At 39.3% G+C, this 16,550-nt stretch overlaps 1 protein-coding gene across 35 annotated transcripts in view; it reads left to right on the forward strand.

Moving 5' to 3' along the window:
* The window catches only part of CD44 (CD44 molecule (IN blood group)), a 106,964-nt gene extending 91,371 nt beyond the window's left edge, over window positions 1-15,593 (forward strand). For all 35 annotated transcript variants that reach the window (XM_078853265.1, XM_078853268.1, XM_078853264.1 and 32 more), the window contains 3 exons: window positions 2,156-2,254; window positions 3,345-3,423; window positions 7,770-15,593. In XM_078853265.1, coding sequence (XP_078709391.1) covers window positions 2,156-2,254; window positions 3,345-3,423; window positions 7,770-7,986 — 395 coding nt within the window. In that variant the 3' untranslated portion in view covers window positions 7,987-15,593. The remainder of the gene's footprint in view (window positions 1-2,155; window positions 2,255-3,344; window positions 3,424-7,769) is intronic.
* The last annotated feature ends 957 nt before the right edge of the window (window positions 15,594-16,550 follow it).

Here is a 16,550-nt window from a genome sequence, read left to right on the forward strand (position 1 = left end):
GGTTAAGAAGTCATAAGTTGAACCTCACAGAGGTCCCTAGAGCCCCTGTCTGTCTACTTACTGCAAGTGTCTCCTATGGAGTGGATAATCTGGGCCTGTGATGTTAAGTTGCATAGTTGAATCCTAGATATTGTGAATATTTCTGTGGTGTTGATAATATAGTTCTAGACAGCTAAAATCTTTAGTTACTAACTGGGCTTTATTGCTAAACAAAAGTTAGCTGTTTAGTTCAAAGGGGTTGGAGTATCATGCTAGGGCCCCTGATCAGGTAACTATGTCTCTTGAAGTCTGTGGGTACACAATCCACCATAATAGTCTAACCATCTTTGTCTGTTTTCTTGGAGATCAGGTCAGCTCTCCCAGTTGCTAAATTCAGTGCTCAGTTCTTGGTGCTGAGCTATGAATTTCCCATGAGATAGCATGAAGTAGCCCATCAGACATAAGTAAAAACATCTGGATGTTTCACGAAGAGCCTGTTAACAGCAAGAAAAAAATGTGCTTCTTAGCTCTGTGTTTGCCAGCTATTATTAATGAGGTCAGAGATTCTGGTCAGAGAGGAGTCGTGAAGTGCCTTGAAGGTGAGGGAAAGTTTAAACAGGACAAGGGAGAATCTATGAGGCATTCAAAGGGTTTATAGGTGTATGTGGCGGGGTGGCTTGACTGGAAATTGGCACCAACGTGGGGATAGAGATGGCCAAGATGTTACCATACTCAAGAATTAAGTTGATCGGTGCATGGCCCAGCAAATGTTTTTTTATGAGAAATAGGTCAGAGTGAGGGTATATGGTTGAATTGCAGACCTAATCCAACTTCACAACTCAATGTCAAGACAACTTGTCTTCCAGAGGGCTTCACTTCTGGAACATGAAAATTCTGAGAACTGTATCCATATTGATACCTAAACAGAGTCCCTAGGGTCTAGAAGGACCATTCATAAAACCAACACCAACCAACACGGTGATGTCGTGGTTCAGCACGAAAGAGATACCTGCTCCAAGCTTAGCCCACTGGACCTATCTCTATAGTGTGATCAGTTGATGTCAATATAGCAATGTTTGTGACCTTACAGATTGATTTGGCTAACCCATACCAATGTAAAATCCACATGTAGCATGGATTATAAACTTATTCTGGTCAGTAAATTGCTGTGTGGCTGACTCTACTTGATTCATGAAATCATGGAATCACTTGGGTCCAAGTACATCCAGTTCTTCTTTTGCTCCCCAGACAGAAGGCTTTGAGAATGCTGAGAGGACCGCGTGCTTGGCCTGATTGGAGAGAGTACCTAACACCTTGTCCAACAGCATATCAACTGGTTGTTTAAGGGCAGAGACCCATCCAATATAAGGCCAGAAAATAGTTGTAGCTGCATGATGGTGATAAAAAGACAAAGGGATCTATCTGCACGTGGCAGAAGACAATCCTTTCATTAGAAACAACATTCTGATGTTTGAGACCTCTTCATGATAGTAGCTATCAGATTTAGAGCTGGCCAGTAAATGACAATTCTGTTTCATGAACATTTGAGGTTTTCAAATGTGTTTTTGTTGCATATTGGAATGAAAACAAAACCTTTAGAAAGTTTTCATGGAACAGATTTGTGTTGAAACCTCCATTTTTGGATCAAAAAGGTCAGGATTTCAATTTCTCTCTGTCTCTGTCTCTGTCTCTCTCTCTCTCGAATTGACCAGACAGTCCTTCCTGGACCTCAGAAACCTTACTGTCAGAAATTTCATCAAAATCAATACATTTCTGCAAAACATTTTTATGTCAATGAAACAGCATTTTTTCCATGGAAATTTCCTGACCAGCTTCATATTTTAACCCATGAAACAGTAGCAAAATGAAAAGTGAAAACCGCCCAAAAACAACAACATGCTATTGTTGAGAAAAATGAATCATATTATTCAAGATAATGAGGCCAGCCCTAGTTATACTGATTATGAACGTATTTTGATGAGCTGTGGGCTGTGCAATGTTTTTCTATGCTACTTTAGTCTGAGATTTTGCAGGGTAAACTCTTTGTTTCTGGACTCAAGGTGAACTTTGTAGTCATATCATCCTTTTAATTGTGAAAGGGCAAGTCTGTAGTGTATAGCTTCCTGTTAAGTATCCTCTAGGCTTGTTGGTCATAATGGATGTTTTTGTTGTCTAGGTTCTATAACTAACAAACACGGTGGCAGAAGAGCAAATCCATCTGGACAGGTCACATCACCAAAAATAGCTTCACAGCCGAGATCAGCCCAAATACCAGGTTGGTATCTGAAGCGATTGCCTTTGGCAGGCTGATCACAGAATTAAAGAAATGGAAATGAAGAGGTTATTACGGGAGATCATAGCTAATCCACACTCCTGTCAATGCATTCAGTTCGTCAGCTCTGAAGCAAAATATTCAGGACAGCTGGAAAGGTGAAAATAGAGATCTAGAGCACTGGGAGGTTCTGCATATGCCACAGATGCTTTTTCTAATGTATTGTCTACAATGTGTATGATTATGTGTTAGAAAGATATCATACCAGATTCTACTCCCATTGTATCATGCCTAACACAATATCAATGGAAGTGATCCCATAAAAGTAGCTTCACTGCTGGGCCTAATTTTGATCTCACTTACATCTCCATTGATGGAGTGGATTTACTCTCAATTTACACTGGGGTAAATGGATTCAGAATAAGGCTCAGAATTTACAGTCAATGTCAGGTTCTCATGTACTAGCTCTATGATGCAATGTTTGGATTGTAAACAGTGTAGGGGAATTTATTTACTGGAAACAAACAAACAAACAAAAAAAGCCAAAATATGCTGTTTCCATATTTCCATATTGCTGCTGGTATGATCCATTTTTTCTGAAACCAAAAACGGAGGGCAAAGTTTAGGATCTCACTTTAAATGGCAAAATGAAGAAAAGTGTAGACCCTCCACTCTGCTTTTAAGTCATCTCTGCATATTGTTTCAGATATCTCAAAACCAGGCCCCTCTCTCCCACTGAAGAAGCAAACAACTAATGTAAATCCTTTCCTTCGCTATAGGCCCAATCACTGTCTCACAGTATAGAGTTTCCAGATGTTAACAGTCAGCGACAGTTTCATTTAATTTGACATGCGCATCATTAAATGTATTTCTCATTCACATGCTCGGTAACTATCGGTAATATCTTAGCACAGTATTACTTACACTCTTGTGTTAGTACCGTATTATATTTACATCCTTGCATATTAGAAAAAACCCTGACAATAACAGGAGAGGTGTATTGTAAACGAATGCAAAAGTGTCCAAGTTCCTGCTATTGTGTCAAATTGCAAATTAGAATAGAAGATAAATTATTTCCCAATTCCACCCACAGAATGGTTGATCATAGTGGCTTCTCTTCTGGCACTGACATTGATTCTGGCAGTCTGCATTGCTGTCAACAGTCGGAGAAGGTAAGGAAGCCCATTTCTAGCTTTGGTTAGAGGAGGTCATTGTTGGAGAGCATGCTGCCTTGCTGTCTTTATTGTTGGGACATCTGTGAAGCTTCTGGTAGCTTTGGAAAAGTACAGAGAAGAGTTTCTGCCAAAATGGCAATCTCTGTGAACAGCACACCTCTTCTTTTGTAATAAACAGTAGTTATTAGACATTGCTGAAGTTTGAGGCTCTGGTCCTGTGCTGAGCACTGTGAAGTGAACCCTTGCACTTAGGTGGAGCCCTATTGAAATCAGTGGGTCATTATTGTTCATTTTCACAGTGACAAAAACTGAACTTATGCATGGCAGAGTAAGGGAATAATTTCTCTCTGTGTCTTACATACTAATGGCCTGATCCTGCTTCTTCTGAAGTTAATGAAAGTTAATAATATGCTAGATGGATGTGAACAGAAGCATGTACAGTAAATAACAAGCTGGTCCCCAGGTTAACTAAATATAAGCTGATGATGTGCATTGTATAGGCCACAAGAGTACAGTTACTCTGTGTGATAAGCTGTATACACCCCATCCAGAGGACTGTAGAGACAGGATTCACCTGCTCCCACTAGCTAAAGGAAGGGTCACAGCTGCCAATCCTGATTGCAGGAGTTTGCCGTGAGCCTGGCTGGATCAGCTGCAGAGAATCAATTCCCTAGGCCCTCCAGCAGACTATAAAGGGGTTCTGCTGTGGGGAATTTGAAGCTGGTGCTGAAGGAAAGGTTCTTTAGTTAGAAAGCTGGAACTGGGAGAAGAATTGAATGGGAGGAGGGAGAAGGAGGTCCTTTGGATCTTGGCTGACATGAGCCACGGTTTTGACCTTTGTTTTAGGAGTGGTTGAGGGAAACCCTGTAGTAAGCAAAGGGTCTAATAATTTAGGAGAAATCTTTTAAGTATTCAGAATATTCCTTGGCAGTGTCAAGTTCACTACTTTTCTTCCTTGTTCTTTTAGCTTATACTGTCATTTCTACAGCACCTTCCATATGAGGATCTCAGAATGCTTTTACAAACATTAGTGAAAATATCCTCACAACACCACTGTGAGATAGATAAATGCTATTTGCCCCCATTTTACAGATGGGGAAACTGGGGCACAGAAAGGTGACATGACTTACCCAAGTTTAACCAGGAAGTCTGTGGAAACCAGGTCTCCCTATTCTAAGTCCTAAACACAAGACTGTCTTTCTTATCTTAGTAAACCACAGAACAGTTACTAATATTTGTTAGTAACAAATTGCGACTTTTATTTTAAACCTGAACTTTTCATCAGTGCAAATATTCCCATACACTTTTGTCATAGTACACAGTGAGCTAAATTAGTTCCTGGTTTACACTGGCCCTCCTCGAAAGCACTGATTACCTCGCCTCTGGGGCCTGTATGCCCAAGAAAGTGAGTGATGCTTAATAGGGAGGAGATATAGCCAGATTGGCCATTGAAATGTGGTCTCCACTAGCAGTATACCATAGTGTAAATTAAAGCTGGAGGGAGGGAACCTTTGGTTAGATCCTGCACCAGACTAAAGCAGGCTTATGTGAGGCAGGGAAGTACAAATTGGGTGAACTCAGATTGTGATCTGAGGGTCAGGTCCTCAGCTGGTGTAAAATGATATAGTTCTGTTCAAGTCAACAGAGGTGGTGCCGATTTACACCAGTTGAGGTTATGGTCTTATGACTATATCCACATTAAATGTGCTCCTTGAATAGTTTAGAGTAGCAATTTCTCTAGACTATGTCACATGGTAAAACACACAAGAATCTACAACCTCCCTCTTGTTAGTTGATCTAGAAATTATAGTGTGAATGTTATGGTTTATTGATTTGTGTCACTCTGCTATGTCTACAAAGCTGAGACTGCCTTCTCCCCTCCACCCCCCACCCCCCCCCGCAAATCACCATAGAAACAGACAGGTCCATCCATGATCGAATACAGATTGTTTGTTTCATTTCTGGACAGATTCTATCAGAAAGCTATAAATTATGAACTACTTTTTTTTATTAAAAACATATTTTTAACTATGAAATTCAGGGACTTAAATGATCTGTACAGCATAACACTAGGTGGGTACACACACACACAGCCCCCTGCTAATTTGTACTGACTGGGAGGAAAATTTTGTGAAATAGAAAGTAGGGGTCTGCTCCAACACACATTGAAGTGAAGGGGAATCTTTCCATTGACTTTAAGGGACACTGGATCAGGCCTTACGTTAATAAATACAGGGTTTTAAAAAAGAAAAAAACAAAAAAAAAACCATGAGTAACTTTTTGCTCATCTATTTGACAAGTGTAAATTAGTTTTAATTACTTAGTCATTTATACTACCTGATAAGTATACTGTAGACTATTTTCCAAAAATTATAAGTCTTAGAAATATGAAAATAGTAATTTATGATCTCACAATAGCAACTTTGTTGTGAGATCTTTGCTGAAAAGCAGGATGAAGTAAACTGAGGGTTTCGTGAGTGGGTTGTTAGAGAGTTAGAAAGTAGAATTTGGAAGGCTTTCACACATATATTTTTAAATGACCAGCTAAATTATGATGTGTTTCCAATACTTAATTGAACTTTTAACCAACCAATCACATATATTTTCAGTCTCCTCCTCATACACACTGGTCAGGATGGGCCCAGGAAGTATATATTGTAATGCTTCAGAATCCAATTTTCACAAGAAATCTTTGACTTGCCTAAAGCACCGAAATGTTTGATTCATTGCTCAAGAGACTGAGCCTCTCTAGTTGGGAGGTTTATGTGACACAGAATGTCTTAGAAATTCTAACCAAAGAAGTAGATCATTTTGGCGAATAGGGAATAGCTTGATCTTATTTAAATTTTCCTTTTTTCACAATTCCTACCTGGGTTATATTTTGAAACAGTGTGACCCAAGGCCCAGCATGGCTTGTGGAGCCCCAACAAAATGAATGAATATTTTATGTAAAGAATCCACCTTTCTAGTCCGAATAACCCCTCCACAATATTCATGGATTGTGGAGGGTCCTTCCCTCCACAATCCATGATGGGATGCAGCACAGTTTAGATATCATTTTGGAAAGAAATTATGCTCTGCCTTACATCCCATGGAATCCCATTACTGTGTACTATTTTCTGTATTGGTGTTGTGTGGGTGTAATTCAGGGCTGAATTTGCTCACATGTGTTGCATAAAGTAAACATAGTGAAACTGAGACAAGGCGGATCTGCTCTCTGTCACCTTGGCTAAAACAGCTGTCGTATGTCTGTCTGGCAAAAATATATATATATACTTGATTCAAACTAAAGATGGAGAAATAATTTAACTGCCAAATTAGTAGTTCAAATGGAATTCACTTAGCCAAAGCAGGAAGCATTTTAAAAGATGTTTGCAGAAACATTGTAGTTGTTTTCAAAGAATAGTGCTGCGTGTGTATGTCTTTAATTAATTATATTTAGCTGTGCACATCTTATACTTAACTGTGCATCATAACCAGAAAGCCAGTTTAACCAGCTCCATGAGATATCCCTGAATGGTATAGAACCAGCACAGCTCGCTTCTATGCCACTCCTCCTACAGCATAACACAGGGGTGTGTTAGGGGGAAGCAATGACTGTTCCCACCCCCTTTTTCCAGAGTTCTGATGCATTATAACGAATGTCAGCTGACATATCAACCCCTTGGGGCCATAGTCTGCAGGTATAGTTTGTAGCTGTACTAAGGCTGCTCAGAACTACATGAGGGATTGGTCAGCATAGAACCAGTCCCAGGATCAGAAAGCCTCAGATGACTTACTTGTGACCTCACCCGTAGCTGCATCCAGGATGCAGCTAAGAATCTGAGGCATAATCTCTAAGCCCAGTCTTTATTTTCCATCCTCAATATAGCCTTTAACAAGCTAAACTGTTGATGATAGCATTGTGACCCCTTCCATAGCATGGTCAGCATGGTTCTAGTCCAGACACACGAAAAAGAGAACAGAAGAGAAAAAATGATCCTCTGAGATAACTGTAGATAGGTTGGAACCCTGGATTGAAATATTACCAGTTCCAAACATTGAACCTTCAGACCTAGTTCTAAAAATAATTGAGCAATATATGAAGGAAGGGATTGTCAAAAGAACTGTGTTCCCACTTAAGTCAATGGGAGTAGAATAAGAGCAGTGGTGGATACTTTTGGATATCCCACCTGAAAAACTTAATATATCCATTAAAGACAAAAGCTTTATGTATTATATTTTAGCTTTTCTCCATTGACAGACTCAAGTTTTATTTCCTTTGCCCCCTTTCTAGAAAATCTACTCTGTATGTTGTGCTTCCCAGTTCCATAATCTCCATTTGTGTTGCTTATTTTTTCTAGATGTGGGCAGAAGAAAAAGCTAGTGATTAACAATGGCAAAGGGTCAGTGTCAGACAAGAAGATGGGTGGACTGAATGGAGAAGCCAGCAAATCTCAAGAAATGGTGCACTTGGTACATAAAGAACAGCCAGATAATCGAACAGGACCATGTGATGAATTCCTAACCACAGATGAAACGCAAAATCAGCAAGAAGCTAACATGAAGACTGGGATGTAGTAGTGTTGGGCCATCTTGTAGATCGAGAGTTGGGGAAATCAAAATCACATGGAACTGGGCCTGGAACTCACAGATGCAATGTGCTACTGATGTCTTTTGAGCATAATTAAGCGTACATTTTATTCTTCTTTTTAATATTTTTAAAAGTCAGGTCCAGATTTTTAAAAATTGACATTGCTTTCTGATATAAGTGCCTGAGACTTGCATAAATTTGGCAGTTCCCATTTCCTACCTGGAAGACACTTATATGTAAGGAGGGATGCTAGTTGAAATCATATTTTTCCCAGTTGCAGCACCTTCACTAAGTGAAAATACAGAAATATCTAGTCACTGCATCTCAAAGGCATTTATGGTAATAAATGTCTAGAGAAAAATAGAGTTAAAGAAAAAAAGGGCTTTGGTAGAGTCTGTATTACACCAGAATCTTTTAAAATCCCCTTCCAGCCCTGAGGAGTTTGTCAGGTGCATTCAGGATCTGCAGGTATAGGCAAACTGTGACATTTTAGAATGATTACAACTAGGGTTACAATGAGAAACCCCAAAAGGACAAAACTATTTATCTCTGTTTTTTTAAATGCCCATGGATATATAATGCCAATAATTTTTATTGGAGTGAGTGGGAAAAGACACAAAAACTTGAGCTGATACATAATAAATGTCTGTTCTTTATTATCTTAACAATCTGTGCAGTTATCCTTCAGTTTCAAAACTGTCTGTTGCTGTTCCCCGATCAATCATATTTTGAGTAAGTTCCCTAGTGAACCTTGTTAGTTAAGTTGACAAATAAATGCAGTGACCACAACTCAAACACATATTTCAAAACCTAGCAGTAGGAAATGATCAAACAAGATGGCAATATTTTGTTTCTTACAGAATAGGGCTCTATCTATCCCTGCTCTCAGATATTATCATAAGATGTTGAGCTTAGCACAACCTGTTTTTCCCCATACTTGTTGCATGTTACATTATCTTGCTGATATTTTAACAGTCAAATTAAAATTATGTGATGTTCTCTTTTGGATTCCATTTCATCCATCTTTTTGTTTAATCTCTGCTTCTTAAAAATGCCAAGAGAAATGTTGTTCACTTGTTGAAACAAGAAGTTGGAAAACTATATAAAGATCAAAGAAAACTATTCAAACAACATAAAATAGCTGCAGCTGCATTGCCTCATGTTTCCCTCCCCTTTGTACACCCCATTTATGTAAAGTATCTGTGTAAACTAAGATGGCGTGCAGTAAGGTACACTGAATTGATTGTACATATTATCAGCAAGAAATTGAATTACCAGCAATAGTCTATCCAACTTCACTTTAAGGAAAAATCTAAGTAAAAACAATTCGTTATGTAATTATGATCAATGAGGACCCTATGCACCAGGGGATGGGAATTGTTAAATGGTTAGTCAGTTAAGCAAAATAGTCCCATTCACTGACCATAGATCCTTAATGAACTGAGACGAGCCCGCTAAAGTCATTTATTTTAATTCATTTTTAAAGAAACTTCAGCAGTTAAAATTTCAGCTAGAATTGTCTAATATTTTGCTTTATTCATACCACTATGCATGAGATTGCTGAGGTTGTGTTTCTCAATGTAGATCTTTAGCAGCTCACCATAAATGTTTGTTTTAATGACATACTGTAACATGGTAAGTTTTCTCAGGCAGATTGACATTGATGAAATTCACCCTTGTGCAAGAGGGCCAGCAAAGCATGACTTATTTTGACTGCTTAAGTGGCATATGTGACTTATTTTGACTGCTTAAGTGGCATATGTGCTGGCCCACTGAACAGGGATGTTTCACACATAGAAAGTCACACGTTCGTGGGCTGAATATGATCATATGCTTTGAAGTCAATGGAGTTATACCTGTTTACATCATCAGTAAATATGGTCCAATGTCAACATTCTCATCCTGTCATGAACATACATAACTCAGTTATGCTGTGGGAGATCTGTTTCCTTCAGGCATTTTTCATTCCTGAAGTAGTTTTTGACAATGTTTTCCATTGTAAATCAGAATGGTTGGTCTCTTGAAGGATGCATTGAAATGGGCACTGTGCATAAAATTTGATCAAAGCAGAGGTTCAGAACAAGGCCTCTTCACCTCTTGAGTCCTAGCTGAACATAGGGTCTCTGAAAAGACCTCTTTAAGTACAGGCTTTGGCATGTTACACATTAGAATTCTTACTCTAAACAGGAGTATACCTATTCAGATATTTAATGGGGAAATCTGCCATCTCCTTCCCAGATTACTCAATTTCAGTATCTAGTATGGCAAGGATATCATGACTTGACTTCTTTGGAGGGGTTTTTGGTTTTGTTTTTGTTTTTTGATAGGGTGGCATGCAATCTCTCCTACAGAAGCCGTGCCATTATTTTATATCTGCAAAAGTGATTCTATATTAGATGCCATGTGCCACATGTGTAATTAATTTGCATTATAGTTTCATGCATATAACAATCGTTTGTACTGAGGTGGGGTTTTATTGTTTGGGGACTTTGTTTATTACAGAGCACCCTTGGTATAGTTGTATATTTATTAACAGATTAATTAGAAGGAAGAAAGAATCACCTCTAAATTGTAACCAGAAACCTGGGGGGAAAAGTAAATTGAGCTTCCAAAAATAAATTTAATTCTAAATTAAGGGAAAAGATAAGACTGGTATTATTATTAGCTAGGGGTTTTTTTTGTTTTTGTTTTGTCCCAATGAGCCACAGATCTATTTACCTGGTTGTAAACACTAGGCTACACCCAGCAGAAACTCCCTGTACTCTTGAATGCTTTACTAACATTGTGTGTGCGGTTTCCAAGCATTCATTCGTCTGGGGGAAAAAAGTCAGCTTGGCAGTTTGAAATGGGTGGTTTGGCTTCTCTAGAAATTGGATGATGAGTCTAATTCTCATCTCACCTAGAGCTGAATCCTGTAAGATACTGACCTCCCATTGAAGTCAGTGGCAATTGAGGGGGCTCAGCACCTAATGGAATCAAGCCCTTACATCTTTGTCTCACCAGTGAAATTCCACTAACTTAGACAGATTTGGTGTGTGCATGGACCTGATATTTTTTGCTGGCTCTACTTAATTTTCCAGTGGGACAGGTTTAACTCAGAAAAAGCAAAGGTAGGGCAGCCTTGTAAGTAGCATATGGTGTTAAATTACCTCAGACAATGCTGAAAATAAGAAATATAGCCAATACTTGAAGTTACATGGAAATATCTAAAGCACCAAGTGTATTAAGAGTGAGACGTGGCTGTAATCTCTCTCTTTCTGATCAATGACTTCACCCCTGTTTTCTGGATGATTTATAAAGAATGGTTTATTGAAGCAGAGAAGTGAGAAGGGTTACATTATGTTAAAAAGCTTTATGGCAAGAGAGTGTTTTAATATTTTCCACAAAGTCAGTGGGAATTGGAATTCCAGTATGATATTTCTATGTTTTTTTTCTGGCATCTCAGGGATGTTCTGTGTGTGTAATTTGACAGTAACACGAACCTACCCCTGTATTAAGTAGTTTGGAAGGATTTAGCATGCTGATGGAGACTTCCAAGGAGATCATTACCAGGGACCTGATTACTAGAGAGTAATGGAGCTGTGCAAGACAGAGTCTTGCCCCTTGGTTAGGGGAGTGCCTAATTATCCTTTCTATGGCTCCAGGAAAGTACCTATTTCCCTCTCAGAATTAGCTGTTGGGCCCAGGAGACTTAGGACTTGTCTACACTTACCGGGGATCAATGCTGTGGTGTTCATAGTGAAGACCTGTTAAATCAACCACAGATCGTTCTCCCATTGATGCCAGTACTCCATTGGAAGAAGAAGAGTAAGGGGATGCTCTCCCGTCGACATAGTGTAGTGTGGACCCAGCGGTATCTAAAGCTTTGTCGACTTGAGTTACTCTACTAACATAACTCAAATTGCGTAGCTTAGATCGTCTTTCCCCCATAGTGTAGACAGCCTCAAAGAACTTAATTGAGCCAGCGGTTGTGGGGACTATTTTGATTTAGATTGGCTTCTTGGAGGAAGTTATTCAATATTGCAGCCAAAAGCTTTTACTTCATCTTAGTAAGCTACTCATCGCTCCTACTACTCTAGTTGAAGGCGATTAGATTGAATTAGATTTGATACTTTATATTTATCTAAATATAGACACAGGAGATAGATCTGGATATTGATTAGCTTTCTGATGTAGGGAAGAAGATGTTGAAACCTGAAGTTGCCCAGGGTGAAATCATGCCTCCATTGAAGTCAGTGACAAGTCTCCCATTCACTTTAATGGAGTAAGGTGTTTTGGGGAACAGAGCTTAACATGATGAGGATGGGAGAGAGAATGCTTTAGGCAGCAAGAAGTTTGTGAGAGAGTTAAGAGAAGGGGTGCAGTGAGAGTGAAATCTCTGTGTTACTCACTAGGAAAGTCCCTTCCCCAGAACTGGTACTTAGCATCTGACATTTGAACATGTTGTAATTCTAGGCAAAAAAACCTGAACTGATCTTTCCCAATGAGCTTTCCTCCCACTGTTTGTAAGCTGAATGTGAGATCTCTCCCACTCGCAGCTCATCTAGTTATTACTATGGCAGGTGGCAAGTAGTACATACCCAGTGCACATGTCTGCTGTTAAGAACTGCTTTCCCTACTGAAAGTAAAGAAAACCAGAGTGTGAATTTGGCAAAGAGGAACAATGATGCCCGTTAAATATGGTTCAGATTATACTTTTGTCTTCATTATCTCTATTTAAAGCTATTGTTAAAGATGTACTTTCCCAGTGCTTAACACGAGGCTTCTGGAACTGTCCTATTGGCACCTATTATTATGTTTTTAAAGATTACGCAGGCTAAGCAGGTTTGTGGTTGTTGGTTTTTCCCTTTTCATGGAGGAATTATGGATTTTACCAGTTAACATGGAATGAAAATCCACTTTTGTATGCAGGTACATTGCTCGCTTTCAAGTCAGCTGTGAATATTGAATATTTTCCGGTACTGCGATTTTTGGAAAGTAGTGATGATAAAAAGTTGCTTTTTATCAAAAGTGTCCTCAGTCAGAGGTGGCCTTCTGTCCTCAAGAATGCTGATTGTTTTTTCAAGGGGAAAGGCAACTGAAGTCAATGAAGTTCTACTTTTGCCCTTACAGTCAGCGTGTGTTCCATGGTGACCTGGAGAATGTCTAACCAGTGGTATTTGCACTGCTTAAAGGGAAGTCACCATTTTATATTCTAACCTTTTCCCCTCTTTTCAAATATTCTGTGGACAAGTGAATCCCTTTTATCTAATTTTGAACCCACTGGAATATGGAGGTTTGAAAGTTTGACTTAAAAATCACTGAGTTCTGCATAGGAAAAAAGGAACAGAGAAGAAAATCCAATGATAAAATGAAAGTGAAAAATTGACGAGAGAGCAGAATGAAAACCAAAGGCAGAGAGACTGACATAATGAACAAAGAGGGGAATGAAAAAAAATTCTCATAAAAAGTAGACATAGTTTTAATGCCATATATAGGAACCTCATTGTACCAGACTATATTTTTGGAAAGTTCCTCTATTCCTTATACATAGCACAGGCTTTCCTCTACCTAGGAAACAAATAGTTTCAAATAATTGCAGCATCTCTGGAAAACAGCATGTATTTTAACTTTCAGGGAAATAAGACTTGTGAATTAAAATAGGTTTTGAGTACCTTGTAAAGCTCAGTACAACTGTTTAAAAATTTCACAAAACTACCCTCCATAATGTTCACTAATCCCTATTTCTAGCTCAACCATAAAAATTTGTTCTGGACAGAAACTTGCTGAAAAGAAATCCAGAGACAATTAGAAGTTCTGCTTATTCCCCCACAAACTTTTGAGAGGAAAATAATGTTTTAGCAATTTTAAGATAGAATTGTGAAGTTAAAAACCATATATATTTTTGTACGTATTTTAGCAGTTTGTTTCTTTTGGATTGCTCAAAATAAAATGTATTATTTCTTCCAGTAAAAAGGCCAAATTCTGATCTCGTTTAGGCCTTGATTCAGGAAGGTATGTAAACATTTGCTTAGCTTTAAGTGAAGAGATTTAAGCAGATTCTGAAAAAAATAGTTCACATTGAGCTTAGTTGTGGAACTGGACAGGTGTGTATGAACTGGGGATGGAATGAGGCATCTAATTTCTTCCTTACTCGGTTCACCTATCGCTAACGCTGCTGTAAAGAAGGAACTAAGCTCCCCTGCCCTGTGTAGCTTTAAGGGTCTAAGGTAAAATAAGATTACAATACCAGGCATGTTCAGAGTTCATGCTGAAATAATGGACCATGGAATAACAACTTGATAAAATTGATCTATTGTTTATTCACTCTCTATACACCATAAATGAGAGCCTGGTTCTAGCTCTGGTTCCTTTATACCAAGTAAAGGGCCAGTGTGTTGTAAAGGGGACCTAAAAGCCCTGGTTCTGTCTAGGAAGAATTTGTCTGGTGCAGAAACTGAGACAGACAGTCGTAAGGCTGCCCACGGGTGGCCCTCTTGTAAGTCCTGGCATAGGGAGCATAGTGGAGTGGGTTTGGGGGCAGGAGAGGTGTATTGGGAGTACAGATTGCAGACATGGGAGGGTGCCAAAAGTTAGACAGGCCTCTAGGGCTAAATTATGTTTGGGGGGGCCCCTCCAGCCCTCAGAGCAGCTCAGGACCAGGATGGTGCGAAGTTCACTTTAAGCCATCTTAGCTTCACTTCCCCCTGGGTTGTGAATTCTGTGCTGCTCCTCTTAGAATCTCTCTCCAGGACACCAGTTTAGTAGTAGGTTCCAACTTCCATACATACCAGAGCACAAGCAAGTTGGGTTAAGGATAGAGTTTCAGCTGAATTTTCTTGCATTTGTTGGTTTAATTGGAGCCATTGGCATTATTTTCTCACACGGTTTTCTTGGTGCTTTGTTTGTTTTCCTTCACTGGCTTAACCTAGAAAACACTTAGATATTTTCAGTGACCCCATTTTCTCTGCAAGCAGGACAGTGAACGCAGGCTTCATGCCTTCTTTCTACCCAGAGCAGCCAGGGCTGAACTGAATACTTTTTACTCCTGTTCAAACCTTTAAACCTGGGGCTGTATTTACAGCTTTTGTCCACCTCTGGACAAACAGAAAGCACTCAGCTCTGGAATAGAAAGCACTTGGCTCAGGGCTGCTGTTTCAAGTTTCTGTCAGTGCCCTCACTGTGGATCCTGGGTGAAAAGTTTCCACTCCCAGTTTGTGGAATGTTTCTTCCCCACCCCCAACCCCAAGTTGACAGTGCTTGCCTTGGGTGGAAACAAGCCTCTACATCATGCCTTAGCTTCCTTCAGTGTCCCAAGTCAAAATGGTCCCAACTGACATTTGCTATGATTCCACAAATCCTGGGAGTGGGAGAGAAAATTCTTTTTTGCAAGTGCTCTGGATTAGAACCCTAAATGATGAGAGCCTCACCACAAAACTCTAGAGCAATGGGGTGGTTTGTTTTCCTTTTCAGATCCACAAGAGATTCAATGTTTGGGCTTCAATCATGCAGTGATGCTTTGTGTACAAAACCTGTACTTATTTGTTGTAGTTTGCAAATGTGGATGGTTTTTTATAATAAATGATCTGTTCTCAAATTATTAATTAAAATAAAAAGCTGGTTTTGTTTGACTGAATTGGCTCATCTTATTCACCAGAGGAAAAAGTGAAATTTGCAGCTAGAAGTCTGTTTCTTTTTCTCCTCTTTCCTTTTCTTCTTCTTTCTTTTGCGATTCGTTTGCTAATAACACATCTTCCATTAGCTCCAAAAAGTTGTGAATGAATTCTGTTTCATTTTTCTAAAAGCCAGTGATATAAACAGCAAAGTAGGTCAAAAATCACTTGTTCATAAGAGATTAAATTCACCTTTGTGCAGAGGGGCAATACAAGGCCTATGTTTCAGTTAGAATTTCCCTTATGTCCTGAAAATAGGGTGTAAATAGGATTTAATAATGGTAACACCACCTAGCTCTGATATAGCACTTTTCATTTTTAGATTTCAAAGTGCTTGACAAAGGAGGTAAGTATCATTATCCCCATTTTACACCTGGAGAAACAGGCATAGGGAGGGAAGTGACTTGCCCAAGGTTACCTAGCAGGCCAGTGGCCAAGCCAAGAATTGACTAGGAGTCTCCCAAGTCCTAGTCAAATGCCCTGTCCACTAGACTATAGTGCCTTCTTTTGTGGTGGCCTTCTGTAAAGGGATGAATTTCACCCATGAGACTATTAATCATTTCTCGCTCACAAGGAATATTGTCTTTGAGAAATAATGTAAGATGACAAAGGAGAGAATGAAAGAATTCAAATCACTCACAAAGGCCATGTGAGGCCCAGTCCTGCAGCCCTGACTCATGGGAGTAGGTTCTTACTCAACCAAGTAATTATGGCCATGAGTAAGGATTATGAGCCAAATTTTCAAAGATATTTAAAAAGCCTAAATAGGGAGATAGGCACTTACTGGGATTTACAGAAGGACCTAAGTAGGTTAGGCACCTAACATCAATGATGCAGGTGCTTAACATGCTTAGGTGCTTTTGAATCATCAGGTGCCTGCCAGTGTCTTTAGACAGCTA

Source organism: Lepidochelys kempii, chromosome 6 (genome assembly GCF_965140285.1).
Source record: "Lepidochelys kempii isolate rLepKem1 chromosome 6, rLepKem1.hap1, whole genome shotgun sequence".
NCBI classification, from domain to species: Eukaryota; Metazoa; Chordata; order Testudines; family Cheloniidae; genus Lepidochelys; species Lepidochelys kempii.